The following is a 16,791-nucleotide window of genomic DNA, read 5'->3' on the forward strand; positions in this document are numbered from 1 at the left end:
TGATATATTTACAGACATGTTTAGCTTTTCCTAAATATTTTATTTATCATACGAGTATTTTATACATCTAACAATATATTTATCTTTTCCTAAAATATCATTAGTTATAGAATTAACGAAAAAACTTAAATACAGGAAGAGATTTTTCAAGAGAACTAAAATAGGGTACTGATAAAGTCTGGTACAACTGACAGATAGCTGTTTACAAGCAAACTGAAATTTAATTATTGATCACATGCACAGAAAATATCCTATTAAAAAAAGTCAAGCCTGCTTTAATAATCTGTATACTTCCATAAAGAACCATTTCTCAACTCTTCAAAATGTGAATTCCATTTCATTGATATTATTAAATAAATAAATAAATTCTAAGATTAAGAAAATTTATAAATAAAGATTGTGTCAAGCTTTGCCCTGATATGCTTAAATAAAAATATTTAAATTCCACATTCACACTCTTGGCCAGTTATAGAATTAATGAAAATATCAAAATTAAATAAATTTAGAGTGGAATATAAATGAAATAAAAGGTAAAGTGAAATACAAATAAAAATGTAATATTTTTTACTCTTGAGAATGATGGAAATATCATCATCAGAATATTTTAAAATTTTACTTTCATTAAAAAAATTAAAACCAATGATACACTGCCAAAATTTCTGCTCAGACTACATTTCTGAAAAAATCCGGCGACAGCTCAAAAAGGGGGTGGGTGGTGTGATTTTAATGTACACTCCAGAAAATTTTACAGGAAAAGGAGCAACAAAAACTAGAGCGAACAAAAACTAACCACAAAACCATGACGACTGTTCCATAGAAGCTTCCTATAAGGCATATTCTGTAGATGAGCCACTGAAAATAACAGCAGGACAGAAGCACATTTTCTCAACCCCTGGCAATGAAGATGTGTGTTTTGAAATTGATAAGCCGTTTGTGAAGCTGAAATAAAGCTCAGGCCAGTAGATAATGGACGATTCTTCATAGTTGTGCGATCTGCTGTTTCATAGACTGTAAGAACTTCATTTTTGAGTCACAGATTGCTGAAAATTCCATCAGCGTATTAAGCTTCCCAGACATCATTTTCCTGGCAACATCAGCAGGACTCCAAGACTTGAGAGGTGGGGAGATGTGATCACCAAATTCGGCGTCGTTGACGGAGGAAATAAATGTTTCTAACGTGCGAAAGACCTTCCCCGGTCCATCATTATTAAGCCCGTCTTTGTTAAGAAGATGAAAAATGTTTTCCAAATTCTCATCTTCAGGTTTTGTCATCCATTCACAAATCCATTTCATAACGTCCTCTAACACATGTGATAAATGCACCACAGAGTCTGTTATTGCATGAACCAGATTCGAGCCAGACTGATAAACTGATCCACTTTTCTTTTTCTTTTTACCAGATGGAAAACATGATCTCAGACAAGATTGGATTACAAGTCCATGCCACGCCAAAGGTTCTGTAACTAACTGTATCAGAAGTTCAATGCCACTCCAAGGAGAGCAGAGCTGAGGCCCTATGGACCTAATCTTCTCTAAAGTATATTTTTCCAGCAAAGAATCTAAGATATTCCAAATTCGAGGCCTACATCCATTTCCATCTGGATTCACAAATTCATCAGAACTCAAGCTCCAAGCATTTAAAAATACCGTGAAATTCAACCAGTCAATCAAGTTGGAGTCAGAAACCTGCCAACGTTTTTTGAAGTGATGGATCAAATTCCAAGTACCACCCATATAAGATAAGATATTTCAAGCAGAATAAATAACTTGAACACGGCCTAAACAGTTGCACAACTCTTTAAGAAAATGCCTCACACAGCAAGCACCATAATAAACTGCACATTCATTTTAAGTACAGCTCATTTTTTCTGTACCACAACCTCTAGTTTACAGGCATCATTTTCTGTATTATTGATATAAAAAATGTCTTTCCATTCTGAAATATCTTTATATCATGGTACAGTTAGTCAATTCAGCTCCTGATAGGAAAAAAAATCATGTAGCTTTTGTATTAAAAAATACTTGAACAGTAGCAACAAACATACCACAGGAGATCTTTCTTCATTAGCGAAACCCATGACCACTTGTATTGCTTCAGAGAGAGATAAGTTCAAAAATTGTGCATAGCGCTCCAGCAACAATTTTAGCTCCGTTGTGATGTCTGGGGTAAAAGAACCATTGATCTCCGCATGCTCCTTGATTGCTACTGAAGCACTTTGTATTGAAAGATAGATCATCCGAGGAAGTAGGGATTTCTTTTCAATGACTCTCTTTAAACTTGCTTCCTTGTCTTTGAGCTACATCAATTGACAAACCATGCAATAAAGGGCGGGAGTGTGTGAGAAAAAAGACCCACATATAGATAGTTCAGTTTTTACTGAAACTCGAAACATGAAGAACAGGATTGACCTACCAATATTTCTTTCGGATAATAAGAAATCCCTTCAAATGGCCCTGAAACAGAAGACAACCATCCACTATGCATATTATAGCAATCAACTAACACATATACAATGGAGAACAATACAACATTATAATGTGATGTTCAAACCATGATATTTGGAACTGCATTTAGTCAGTTATACGCCACACAGAAAAAACATTTGGGCCCTACTAGCTATAGTGATTGCCATATCATGTAAGTTTCCAATTTATTTGGATATTTACAAGCCCACACATTCATCCATCCAAACAAGACCAAACCCATTCCATAAGTCTGCCCATCACTCTAAATTGACTATTTACTCAAGGAAACCAAGTTTAGAAACAACTTAATATCAAGTTAAATTTTATTTGTAATGAATACAACAACATACCCGGCAAGAAGTATTGCATAAGCTTTTCTTCAAGAAAAGACATCAAATTGATATTCGATAACTTTGCACATACTTTACAGATTCATATTTGCTATATATATTGGTACCAGAAGTTGCAAGAATACAACAACCTAAGCTAGAAATATGATTGAAAAACTAACCTAAAAGGTAATTTTTCTCTGAAGTTGGTGTCCACCAGGGCCGTGACTGCAAGTCCTCATTGAAGGTCAAAGACTTTGACCCTACCTCCTCAGACAGCTCAAGGAAGTAAATACCACATCCCAAGTCTTGAAGGACAGCCTGAGAAAATCTGAACTGGTTAACCCTACATCTCAAATTTATTAAGAGTGGTGATTAAATATACTACATCTCAAGCATGAATCACCTCTTCTTCTTCAATGTTATTGGCACTTTGCTTTAGTTGTAAAATGGATGCTTCAACTCGAGCCACTAAATACTGACTAGAGCGTTGCAACCTATCTTTAAACTGGACAAATTCAATAACCTGGAATATAACATTGCATCAATTTGATCAACTCCATGACATTGTTCTTTCAACATTACATCAGAACTGACATGAACAGAAAATTATCATGCAATGAGTACATCTTTATTTTACATTAACATGAGCAGAACCATGTTAGCAAAACCCTGTTGTGCTTCATATTAATTTTTACTTTGGGTGGGGGGCACTAGAGGGAGATCGATGATCTTCTCATATTTGAATACTTCAAGTAAGCATAGATAATCAAACCAGTTATGCGTGATGGGTTCTTAAAAAAGAAAATCAGCTTGCAATTGCAACTTTATGCATCCATGTGCTCCAAGTAATTCAACTCAAAAAGGAAAGTCTCTAGAAAATATAAGCATCCAGTATACATACTTTTGAGTAATTTCTATGTCGATATGCAAGAAACGTTAAATCTGCAGATTCTCTGAAGTGGTCATCCATAAACTTCAGGTAATCTTTTAGCAGATAGCTTAACTCGGTCCAAAGAGGAGATACCAGCATCTGAGGCAACATGTGGTGCAAAATACTTTCCATCAAGATATTTTTGACATCCAGGGACTTGTACCTGAAGAGACGAAAAATATGTTTTATTAGGATAATGGCAAGAAATTAGTCATAGGAGCAGAAATATATATACATAAACCAATCAGCATGACAGCCATTTTATGAAATAATGTAAAATTACAGAATTGAAATACCATACCATTCATGTGCCACTGATAGAGCACCACAGTGGCTATACAAATGCAACAGCAAGATCTTGTATTGTGACACATATCTGATTAAAGACAAGGAGGAGTAAGAAACTGAGAAAGTCAACAATGCACTGTATCATTACCAATGGCAACATTCATTGGTTCACAAGTCAAAAGCTAACATGTATCTATAGCTAACCTTGGAGTGATAAACTCAATCATTCTAATACAAGAAATAATATAAATGGGAAAGATCTAGTTCAGGAAAAAAAGTTCTAAAGCAAAAATCATAGTAATACTAACTTGAAAATTGAGACAAATCCTAGAAATCTTGATATTAAATTGTAAATGATAAGCTGAATTATAAATTTTTTTCACACATCATATAGTTACAATTTCACTTTCCCAAATGTGATACTTCACAATATTATTATTACTGTATTATTGAGCATGGATAAAAAACTAGTATAATAACATATAAAGGCACAAAAATGAACTGTTCAGATATAGCCCAAGAACACAACTCCATTGAAGTGTTTTCTCAAGTTAATACATTTTTCATGGGATTCCAAGATATAAGGCAAACAATCATCCCGACCTTCGTATTGCCAAACCGAATTCCAAAACCATAACTGCCTCAAACAAATAACCAACGTTCTTGGTACGCCAGAATAACTATACAAAAAAATAGCAGAAGAGGTGAATAATAGTCAGACAATTGTATAAATATTTGAAATGTTAAAAATCAGCTGATGTATATTTCTAAACCATGACAATGAGTAGCAATGTTACATTATAGCACACTAGAATCCTACAATTCAAAAGCAAACTGAAGAATTTAAATTGAGAAAATAAATAATTTAGTGCTTTAAATTCTGTTACCATACTTGGTTACATTATTTTTTAGAGAAAAAAAAATCTAGAGATGAATAGAAGACTCAGGTTTAGAATGAATACAACATGGGAAACTCCTAAAAAGTTAAAACCAAGTTCTATGTTAAATTGAGCATGTAAGCCCATATTAGTACTAAAGCCATAATTGGATTCTTTTAAAACAACAAATATCAGTAAAGAAAATTAGTAAGTTACAACTTACAAGAGCAGAGGATAAAATATCAAGTTACAACTTGATACCAAATTGGCAAATCATTTCTGATATAAGAACTTGATACATCAAATAAGAAATAGTTGGTCAATCTTTCTGCTTATTCTACATTGACAACAACAACCTTGACACCTAACATAAAAATCTCTTTGTATGTCTCCCTTCCCCTCCGGTACTCCCAGCCCCCACCCAAAAAAACTAGGAAAATATGAAGATTCATAAGTCAACAAAAAGAATTAAAACCATAATAAGAATAGAATACCTTCACTTTTCTTTCAGTGTGCATTACAAAAAATAAATTTAATAAAACATACCTGGACCAAAATGCTGCTTGTCATTGAAAGCAGCTCTTCACCATGTGTTCCCTCCTGTGGATCCAAATCTTTTGAAAGTGGAAGGTTTGTGCAATACATTTCAAACATTTGAACACAAGAGGCCTCAAGATCTGAGACAAGTTTAGAAGAGGTTGCATCCATTACATTACACACTTAAAATATGAAGGACAGACTATGAACTCAAATCTGGAGAACATTGTTTCCACTGACAGAACAAAAAAGAAAGAAAACAACATTGGAATAAAATAATTAGGAAGGAGTCATTATGATAGTGGGAGAAAATAATGCACAACATGGAGATCAATTTCAACAAATAGTACGCTTTTAATCAAAAGATATGTACAAGCTTGGAAGTGAATTAAACCAACTAGACAATGAGTCTGCTCTGCATGGGCAGGAGAAGCAAACATGAAAGAAGGCCTGCACTTTAAAAATGCAAAAGAAAAATAAAAAGGAGAGTGCAGCATATTCTGACACTTGAAACACAAAAGGAAGTTTGACAAAGTTTATAATACTACTGATAATAAATAAATTTTATATATCTTAAAGATATACTAAAACTGTTAGGTGTATCAAACAATAATTTCTCCAGTTCATTCAAATAATCCTTTGGGCTAGAGGATCAAATACATGCTCACTCATTAAAGCATGACAGACAAAAGGATTAAATTGCTAACATTTGATTATAATAGAGGATCTAACACTGAAAGACAACTTCCCTAAAAGCTTAATTTGTAAGGTGAGAATGCAGACATGGTTTATATCTCTAACAGGACAATGAGAAGATTTTAAAAAATTAACGCATTTAAGTTACTATACAACACCCACCCTTTGCACAAGATGTGGACATGTTCCCTAGCAATAATTGTTTAACTTTGAAAAAGCTTATAGACAGCCCAAGAGCCTTGATTGGTGGAGCTGACAAAGTGTCCCGAGCTTTCATCAACTTCTCCAAAAGTTCTGTCCTCAGATCAGCAGTGAGCACTTCAACAAACATTTCAACATCGGAAATAAAGCAGCCCAAGTGACCAAACCTACGAAAAATTAAGCAGAGTTCTTACACGGAAAAATTGTAAAAGTTTCACTTTTACAAGCATAACTTTAAATGTAAAAGGGACAACATTACTAAAAAATAATAATTAATGCAGAGCTAGTTAAACCTAAAACTGAAAATCACATGTTAAAACCTATTAGAAAGAAGGAAATGGCACAGAATTGAAACATATCTTTAAACAGAATAAAAGTAATGCAGACAAAAAGAAACCAAAAACAGAGTTTCCACACTTCACAATTATTAAACAAACTAAATTCCATTGATTTTTTCCCCAGTATAGACAATATCAAATGTCATTCCTGGAAAGCACTTTAGATGCATGATATTCAAGAAGAAAATTAAGAAATCATAGGAATGATAACTTATGCACCATTAGGTACCTGCAAAAGTATTGCACAATGCCATCCATTACATTTTCGTCATTTCTTCTCCCACGCATATGCTTTCTTCGCTCAATTTCTATAGTTGCCAGGTATGGACACCTTATCAAGTTATTAACAGTATCTGCCAGCAACTTCTGTACACATGCTGATGCAATTGATATTTGACTGTCAAACTGCATTCATATAGTAGTTTGTAATTATTCAAAAATCAAATTCCACAAAAATAATCAATGGCCCCTCTATGCATAAATTATTTTCATAAATAAAGACCACCACAGACTAAACATTCACCTCTTCCTCTGTCAAGTGTGAGACTTCGCAATTGACAAACTTTGGGGGGTGAACTGGATCATCAAAAGCCTCATCACACCAAATACTGTCATCTTCTAACAAACAGCCTAGGAAATGAAGGAAACCCTCCCAGTCATCAGGGCTGCCAAATGATGAAACAACATCAATGAAAGAAAAAAAATGGGGAACAAAAAGTAAAAGACATGCAGAAAGGAACCCATGAATGACTTTATTTCAGGAAACACAATTTAAAATCACTTCATAACTACATTGGCAAGTCAGCTAGATCTTAGAGTACAACATAACATATCATGCTTGATAAACATTAATAAGGAAACAAGAATAAAGAACAATTGAAAGCCAAACGAACAGTTTACAATTTCTGTGCTACAATTGGAAATTAATATCTTGGAAATAGAAAACAAAATAGTAATCAAGTGTGCTTCACTGCCAGTGACATAATACAGTTTACAATTTCTGTGCTAGAATTGGAAATTAATATCACGGAAATAGAAAAAAAAATAGTAATCAAGTGTGCTTCACTGCCAGTGACATAATAAGAGTTCATATCGTGGACAGCAGTCAAGCTTTGGGACTTCTGTAGCCTATATGCCATAGGCATTAAGCAATTCAGACCCCACCTTCCTACTACTAGTCCATAAGTTTACCACTAAAGACCTGACTGACAATAAACATTAAACTATATAAAAGTAGATGATAACCAAAAAGAAAAAGAAGCTAGAATAGATATAATAGTTAAAAGCTTATTCCAAATTCAATTTTTAGCATACTTTACATACATTGTGTCAATGACTTGATACAACCAATACCACTTTTATCCATTAACAACAACTACCACCAGTGAACAATGTGGTTTTTTATTTTTTGTATAAACAATAAGGGCAAAACCCAGGCATACCATAGCTCTAGAATTTTGTGAAAGATATCAGCCGCTGCAGTGTAGTCACATCCCTGAGCCAGAAGTCTCCCCTGTCAACTTAAAGTCAAAGTATAGAAGTTGATAAGAGAAATCAAGTAAGAAAAAAAAATAGTTCTGATTTCTGTTGATTTTTTTCTATTTTATAAATGATAATATTGGAATTGAAAGGGAAAAAAAAAAACGTAAAGCAGGATAAGATAAAACAATACTGAAAAGTAAAATTGAAGTCAGAAAACAGTTTTTCATTCCTCTGCAGGTCAAACAGGGAAAAATTGAAAGAAAAAAATGGAAATTAAATTCTATAAAATATATGTCTAATTAGAGAGAAACTTCTTTAAATTTACAGAAAAATGTATTTCACATAAAATTATATAACAATAAAAAACTAGACTAATTATAAGCACACGCCTATTTCAAAAAAAAAATCTTTGGAAGTGTACCAAATTGGAACACTTCATGGAAAAAGAAGGGATATTTTACAGCATTAAAAGCTTTTTCATTAGCGCAATCTATTTTTACGGGGAATTCTACAAGCTTTTTCTGTAACAAATACAAACTTTAGAATAATTTCATGTGACTGAGACCACATAAAGCCATCAAAACAAATACAAACCTAGCACAAAGCAAGTTAAATTTCCCTTTGGCTTGATTCAATTAATTTAACTTTCAATACAGTTAAAAGGGTACAAAAGACTGATTCTTATGGTGTGTTTTCCACTGCAGCATACTCCTATATTATTATGTCCATTGGAAGTTAATGCTTCTTCTAAGGCCAAACATTCCATGGGGACAAAACTACCTAATAGGATTAATTCTGACATTTATCAGTTTTGTAGATTTAGCAAAGCTCTGACTCCTCATATACGTCTGATGAGTTTCACAATTGAGACCCATATATATTTTTTCCTAGAATCCTTGAAAATGACGCACTCTCAATTTTAAAACCAAGTTTGAATCTAAAAATGAACTTCTGTACTGATTTTAATTTCTGAATAGACATTTGAAAAAGAGTTTGCCTTGAAGCGGGTCAGTTTCCAAATATTAAATCATGATAATACCAAACAGAATGGAACATTATTGAACATACTAATTTGCACTATTATTACTTTCCACTACATCAAACCAAAGAGGAGCAACATACATGTACCAATATCCCCTTAATTTAACTGGATGACCATTTATACTCAACAAATAATATATGAATTCAGAACATAAACCCTAAACAGAAATTCGAAAGCACAAAGAGAACTATTGAGATTACCTGCATCCGTAGCTTATCAACTTCAATCATCAACAGTGATCCCAAGTTCCCAGACAGAATTTCCATGGCATCTCCAAACTTACCTTGCCGTTCCAATATAGAAATGTAGATCATAAGAGCTGTAACCAATTTCAAAAATTTAAAACACGTACACATGATATACTTGATGACACAAGGAAGACTAATGGTTGATCATAATAGATAAGAAAGAATGAAGGTAGGGCATTCCTCTTCAAGAAAGGGTTTATAGTGACTTTTTCATCTTTCTTCATAACACTAATTAGTGTTCAATTCAAGATTCTACTATTTCTTGGAATTTTCACTTTTTACTACTTAAATGATAAGGAATCCTTTGAGTTGGAGTCCATTTTGAGTCTTGACTTTGTTATTATCTTGTCCAGATAAAAAGAAAGTGGTCTCTTGAGCCTTCTATGGTTTCATAGTGAAAATCATTCATCCAGAAAGTGGGAAGTCTAAAGCTCCCTCTTGATAAACCTATTTCAAAGTCTACAGCTCCTCTAAGGTCAAGCTTTATTTGAACAGTTCCCCATAATAGAATTATTAATACCATAAAGAATTCAGAGAAACTGAGAGAAAAAGGAAAATTAAGTCTTACTAAAATGTAAAATTGAATAAACTACACAAGAGAGCTAACAACACAGTTATATATACATAGGAATAGCTTGAGCTACATGCTAGATCTAAGACCAACTAACTCTAACTGCCTTAACAGAACAACAACTGGCAAACCCAACTGACTCCAACAGTCATAACAGAATCATAGTTGGCTAACAAACTCCGACAGAATAACTTGGGCTACAAGATAGACCTAACTCCAGCTGTAAACACAGAATGACAACATGGATAACCCAGCTAAGTCCAACTGTTATATGACAGTTGGCTAACTAACTCTGACTAATTGCTGACTCAGCAATCTAAAGTATACTCTGTTAATACACAAACCCCTGTGTTACAATGTTGTTTCATTGAATTGTCAGGAGTGTCACGGGCTGCTGATCTGTATGTTAAAAAAGCCAAACATTTCTTGCGAAGTGCAGTATTAGCTTATGCTACGAGTTAGAGCATTTGGTTGGAATGAGCAACTTTGGGTTAAGACAAGGTGTTTGGCTTCTACTTTATGTAAAGTTGGTGGTTTAGTTATAGAGGTTTCACTCAAAGATATGTGTACATGCTGGGTATCTTTGCTAAATTGATGATTTTATCTCTTTTGTTTGTATTTTCATTCCTTAAGAGGATATCTTATTCTCAATTTTGTGTTCTCTTCTCCTTTAATCTAGATGAATTAATTTTTATCAAAATAACTAATAGCATTAGAAGATAAGAAAAAAAATAAGATCACCTTCTGGGTCATGTAAGCTATGTGAAGCAACATGTTTCTTAAGTAAGCCTTCAGCTAAAAATAAAAGCTTGTTTTCTCCACCGCCACAAAGTACCTATGAATAGCCAAGTTCCCATAAAATAAGTAAATAAAATGTTTTCTAAGCGAATAAATATCAAGCCCAACAACATGAATAATTTAATATATCTGAAAGAAAAGTAGAAACAATGATACATTAATGAACTATTGTTTTTGAAAATTTCATAAGGAACCTAGATGCATAAGGCACAACATGTTTTAAAGCCAAGTTACAAACAAGTAGCACAATGGCAATTAGAATTTTTCCTTAATGTTATCCAACAAATATTGATATCATCAACTACAAGTTCCCTACTCAAAACCATCTTATTGCAACATAGTAAATCTAATGTATGAAATTGATGGTTATTGTTTCAAATATCTTTAGTCGGATATTATTTGCAATCCAGGAAATGTAATATGACAAAGTTCATAACTGAATCACAATTACAACTCTGTATGACAGATATGCTTATACAGTCTCATCATGAATGAGACCAGAACTTGAACCTGAAACCACAGATCAACTGTTGAGCTACTGCAATCAGCAGCAATATTGATCTGCAGTCTGGTGACAGACATCCCTTCATATCAACACAAGCTTTGTGTAAAACATCTTAAAACTAGATTGCAAAGGAGTTATGTAAAAATGTCTGATGCAAATTAGAAATTTTATGCACTACATAACTTTTTTTCCCTGGACTTTGCATGTTACTTGAAGAATTACGTACTAGCAAATGAGCAGCAAAGAAACAAAAGAATACTGTCTTTTTAAGCACATACTTAATCACAACTACTATGAAAAAGAAAAAGAAAAAAGGAAAAAAATCAACAGTTAATTAAACCTAGGTCCATTCTTAAAAGAACAACAGAAATGAAAAAAAAAACTAGAATATAGGCCAGCACAAACTGTAAAGAAACCAACTAATTACTAATGTACTGGCAGTGATCATGACATTCTAAATATACTTTCCTTTCTTATTTATCCGTCATATACATTTCACTTTCTGGTCATGTTTATTCCATCTAAACTGATAGTGCATTGAAATAAACTCTTTTAAAGATACTGCAAAAGATAATTTGTTTAAAAGTGAACTGGGGAGAACCTGTAATTGGATGCTACAAACTGCCCAAAGAAGAAATCTTTCTTCTCCAACAAGCTTGTACATTTTGATAGCTGTCTGCCAATTAGACAATAGCAAATCGTAAGTTGTAAAAACAAATAAAATATAAAACATAAATAGACATTCACACATACAAATACAAACCTGTTGTTGCTTCACAAACGAATACTCTCGAACATAGCAGTTAAACAGCCCCATCATTAGTTCCAAGTTACCCGGAAATTTACTACAGGCATGTTCATAACACTCAGTGGCCAAGTCCACTGCTCAAACACAAACTCGAGTCAACCAACACACACATAACCAATGTATCAAAAACCATGTTTATTTGTTAGGTTTAAATATGTTCTAGGTCCATGTAATTTATCCACTTTTTCATTTCCATTTTTTTCAATAATCCCTGTAGTGTCTTTTTTGCATTATTCATCGTTGTTACTTAGTTGTTGTCAAAAATTACTTTAGAGACCACAATTTCTATTTTATTCCCGCTAATAAAGCTAGTACTTATTACTTAAGTCCCTGACTTTTTAGGCATCTGATTTAACACAGCTAAGCAACGGCATGGAAAAAGCCACAAATTCGAACATTACAGGGATTATTAAAACACAATTTTAAAAGGAATAAAATCAAAATGTAGGCAGATTGCAAGCATTAAGAGAAAATTTAAGTCTATTTGTTACGAAGAATCAAAATTAGTAAGTTCAACGAACAAAACAATATCTCGAAGCTCTGGCCAGTTCAATCTCTACTTTCAATTTTAAAACATTGTACGCAACATAAACATTAATTATAGCACAAATAAGCAAGAGAAACAAATAAAAGACACTAACAGTGATCCAATCGCTGAAACACAATCTGAAGCGTGCTGAGAGTGAGATCGTCCATCAGCATAGAATCGTTCGCGTAGAGAAGCTCCTTGGCGTTGACCGCAACGGAGAAGGCCTCGTCAAGCTTCCCCATCCGTTCCACCACGAGCGCTTTGAGAGACTGATTGGAAAAGCAGGAGCACGAAGACAACGTGAGTTGGAAAACAACGAAGAATGAATGCCGTGAAGGTGATGATGATTAGGGTTCTTACGAGAGTGTAGGGGGAATTAGGGTACTTAGCGAGGAGCGCGGTGACGTGCTTGAGAGCGTTCTTAAACTGGCGAGAATCAATTGCGTCCCATATTGGACGAACCTTGCGCTCTGGAATGCCGCCGGCTATGCTGAACTTGGATGCCATTGGAATGAATTGAAGGTTCCAGAGGTGAGTGTGAGTGATGGTTTCCGCTTCGTCGAATCGTCACGAACAACGCAGAGAGAAAGGGAAGATTAGTTGTGCACCGAAGAGCAAAACCTAACCAAGACACGAAAAACTGAAACTGAAACTACAAGCAAACTGAAACTACTAGCTTATGGGCTTGGATTAGGATAGCCAAGGTTCTTAAGAGAACTGGAAGTGGACTTCACTACTATACTAAAGATAACAACATATTACTATAACATTTTTATATAAATAGTTTTTTAATATCATCGCTTAATATTTTATTTCTTTTTCTACGTTTCATTCTCTCTTCTTCTTCTTTTTTATCTCCTCTTCTAAATAATTATCAAATCTTATTCTAAATAATTATCAAATCTTATACTAAATAATTAATTGTTATAGGGTTATTTAAGAGCGAGAGTGGATAACTTTTGTTTTTAATTTTATTAAAAAAAATAAGTTGGACAACTTTTTCCCATTTGGTGCAATGCAGCAAAATTGGATAATTTGTTTATATTTGTTGTAATGAGGAAAAAAAAAATTTATCAAAAAAGTAATTAGACACTTAATAAAGAAATGCACGTGTATTAGTGTAATTATAATTTTTTTTACATGGTTTTATTTTTTAAAAATATATGTTAATCTTACTATATTTTGCGTTATTTGACTCATTATATTCTAATTTGAAATCGGCCGATGGAGCCCAATTTGACTCGTTACTACTAAACACCCCCCTCCCCCCAAATCACAAAATACTCCAAACTATGTCATTGCCTCTCTTTTTTTTGGACTAACTTTGCTAGAAATTCAAGTGTGTGGTTAGAAAAAGAAAATTATTTGAGCTAATTTTAGGATTTATTTTTAAAAAAGTAATGGGTATAGTTAGAAAAAATGGAGTTGTTTTTAGAAACTTTCGTCAATTTGTAATTATGGATTGGAAAATAGATTGAGTTGTTTTTTTGGGTGTTTCTCCCTGCACCCCATCATTCTCGGAAAAGATCATTTGCTCCTTTTAAAAATATTTCTGGATTACTCTTTCTAGAATATTTCTCGCACGTACTTTTCATAACATATTTTATGAATTTGGATTTATCATTTTGAAAATTAAAAAAAATTGTGTTCTGGAAAGAATATTCTAAAGTGATTTTTTTTCTTCCAAATTTTATATTCTGAAAACACACTTTGCTTATGAAACTCCTATCATGAAAACACTTTTTCTTACAGAACTCTTATTCTGAAATCACCCAAAACTATCAAGGATAATTATGGTATTTCAAAAAATGTACGAGTGCAGGAAGAAAAATGTAGGGGTACAGAAAGAAATACCCTTGTTTTCTTGTTCTTTTAAAACTGCATTGAAAAACTTAAATTATGATTTGAAATAGTTTGAAACACCAAATATAAAATAAATTACTCATAAGTTGACTTAAAAAGTAATTTAAATATGCTATAATCATTATAACATTATTTTCTTAAAATCATTTTAGGATAACTATGTTTTTAAAAGATATCAGTTGAACAAATATAAAATAAAACAATAAATTAATGTAAAATTTAAAATAATACGTTAAATAACTAAAAATGTTACCTACGGATAAAATTTTTATTTAAAAAATAACTAAAAATATTATTAATATTTATAATATTAATATTAATAATATTAATATTAATAATATTATTATTATTAATATTTATAATACTTATAATATTAATAATATTAAAAAATTGTTACATACGGAAAAAATATGTAACTTATCTCAAATTTAATTAAAAATAACTATAAATATTTGGAAAATAATTGTGATTAATAATAATAAAAATAGGCATAAATAATAATTGTAAATAATAATGGGAAATAATAATGTGTTGCAAGGGAGTTGGTTGTCGAAGCAACGCCTCGTGAAGGCTCGAGTAGCATGATTCCTTAATTGAGCAAGCTACATGGGGGTCAGCCAAAGTTCGATGAGAAGTTAGAGTACATTCGTGCTCAACAGTAGAGTCATGGAACACCAACAATTCATGAGGTTGTTCGAGTGAGAACGAAATCCCTCACTGGATTTTATATGTGAGTTATATGTTGAAGTTAATCCCCCACTTCTAGTTGCACTTGGACGACAAATAAAGGGAGGATTAACCATCCATGGTGTCCCTTTACAGTTGACTAGTGGTTGATGAAGCTCAAGATGTTGGTGCTCGAGTGCCTTTACCAAATACAAAGGTTTAATTGGTGGAAGAGGTTGTAGGTACATTTTTAGCTTGACCTACACATTTGGTCACAGTAGTATCAACACGATCACATGTATTATTTTCTATTTAGTTATTAATTGTTATAATTTCTATCAATGTTAAATTAGCACTTTTTCTTTGTTTACGATTATGCCCATCGTGGTAAGTAAGTTATGGGAACACCTGTTACGAAGTCGATATTATTGTTGTTCTTTTGTACATTTTTTTACCAAACACATTGGAGGATGTTGGGGGAACCTCCATGTTAAATATTTTAAAGATACAACTATGGGCATGTAAGTCATTTTATGTCTATGCCTTTTATATTATAATACTTGTATTTAACTTATAATTCATTGTGTAGGTCCATGCACAAATTGAGTGTGGAGCAAGACAAATCAAAATTATATGAATTTCTTAAGTCTTAATACACAAAGGTCTAGATCTAAAACATGGATGAGTGACTCCTAAATGCATATTTACTTTAGTCCATATATTGAAGGTTTAGTTTTTTAACTTGTATTTTTTTAAATTATGATAATATAACTAATTCTTTGTCATTCACCATAGGTCCAATTAATTGATTGTAATTATTCTTAAAGATTACTTAGTAGTGTGGTTTTGTTCACTCCAAAAAAACCTAGTCAGAAAATTCAAAGCTTATTACAAGGGTAAATTTTACATTTTTCATTATAATGCAAGTATAAGTGTATTTGGTCTAACATATATCTTTGATTTAATTAGAGTGGTAGTTGACACAAGATTTTAAGTGGAAGGAGTAGAAAAGGTAAAAATGGTCATTACAATTTATGTACCTTAAGGTTGTGCATCTTTTAATACGTACAATAATTATTTTATGTTCAAGTTGTATGAGATTATTTGTTGTCACTCTTTTTTTCATTTTAGTGTAAAAAGTAAGTAGATTCGTTTGAATGTGGCTACTATACAAAATATACGAATGAGAGTCAATTTTGGGTATGCATCACTGACTCCTGAATAAAAGTAACATATTTAAACATAACTGATTTGTATTTTATCTTTATAATGACTGCGTAATCACATGTACAAAATGTTTCAGGTCTTCAATAATCAATATTCGATGTTCCAATATGACATATCTAAAAGTTGAGAAAACAATGAACTACTGTCATGCTCTGGCATAAATAATATAGTTTTATTTGTTTGTTTTGAAATTTTTTAGATTAGATTAAATGATTTTGTATAAAAAATTTAGTCCAAACGTCTATCTATTAATCAATTTTTTTAAAAAAAATCAAAATTTATATAAATAAACATATGAACCAACATAAATTTTGGATATTCTTAGCTTCTTCTATTACAAAATTATGTTTTTTTATTACATCGAAACTCGACTAGAAATTAAGTT

The 16,791-nt window shown here is 32.4% G+C and overlaps 1 protein-coding gene across 1 annotated transcript; it reads right to left on the reverse strand.

The window, feature by feature from the left end:
* Window positions 1-591: 591 nt before the first annotated feature.
* Window positions 592-13,402, reverse strand: LOC137831526 (Tetratricopeptide repeat (TPR)-like superfamily protein). The gene is made up of 19 exons (XM_068639240.2): window positions 13,011-13,402; window positions 12,763-12,919; window positions 12,077-12,195; window positions 11,915-11,989; window positions 10,752-10,845; window positions 9,392-9,510; window positions 8,110-8,180; window positions 7,191-7,332; window positions 6,897-7,072; window positions 6,291-6,496; window positions 5,442-5,572; window positions 4,621-4,697; window positions 4,031-4,105; window positions 3,700-3,892; window positions 3,202-3,321; window positions 2,978-3,116; window positions 2,414-2,454; window positions 2,046-2,297; window positions 592-1,686 (listed from the first exon to the last, which is right to left on the reverse strand). The coding sequence occupies exons 1-19, from the start codon at window positions 13,155-13,157 to the stop codon at window positions 979-981; spliced, it is 3,042 nt and encodes a 1,013-aa protein (XP_068495341.1). The 5' UTR covers window positions 13,158-13,402; the 3' UTR covers window positions 592-978.
* Window positions 13,403-16,791: the final 3,389 nt, after the last annotated feature.

The sequence above is a fragment of the Phaseolus vulgaris genome, chromosome 6 (assembly GCF_051622355.1).
Source record: "Phaseolus vulgaris cultivar YP4 chromosome 6, ASM5162235v1, whole genome shotgun sequence".
Taxonomy (NCBI): domain Eukaryota; kingdom Viridiplantae; phylum Streptophyta; class Magnoliopsida; order Fabales; family Fabaceae; genus Phaseolus; species Phaseolus vulgaris.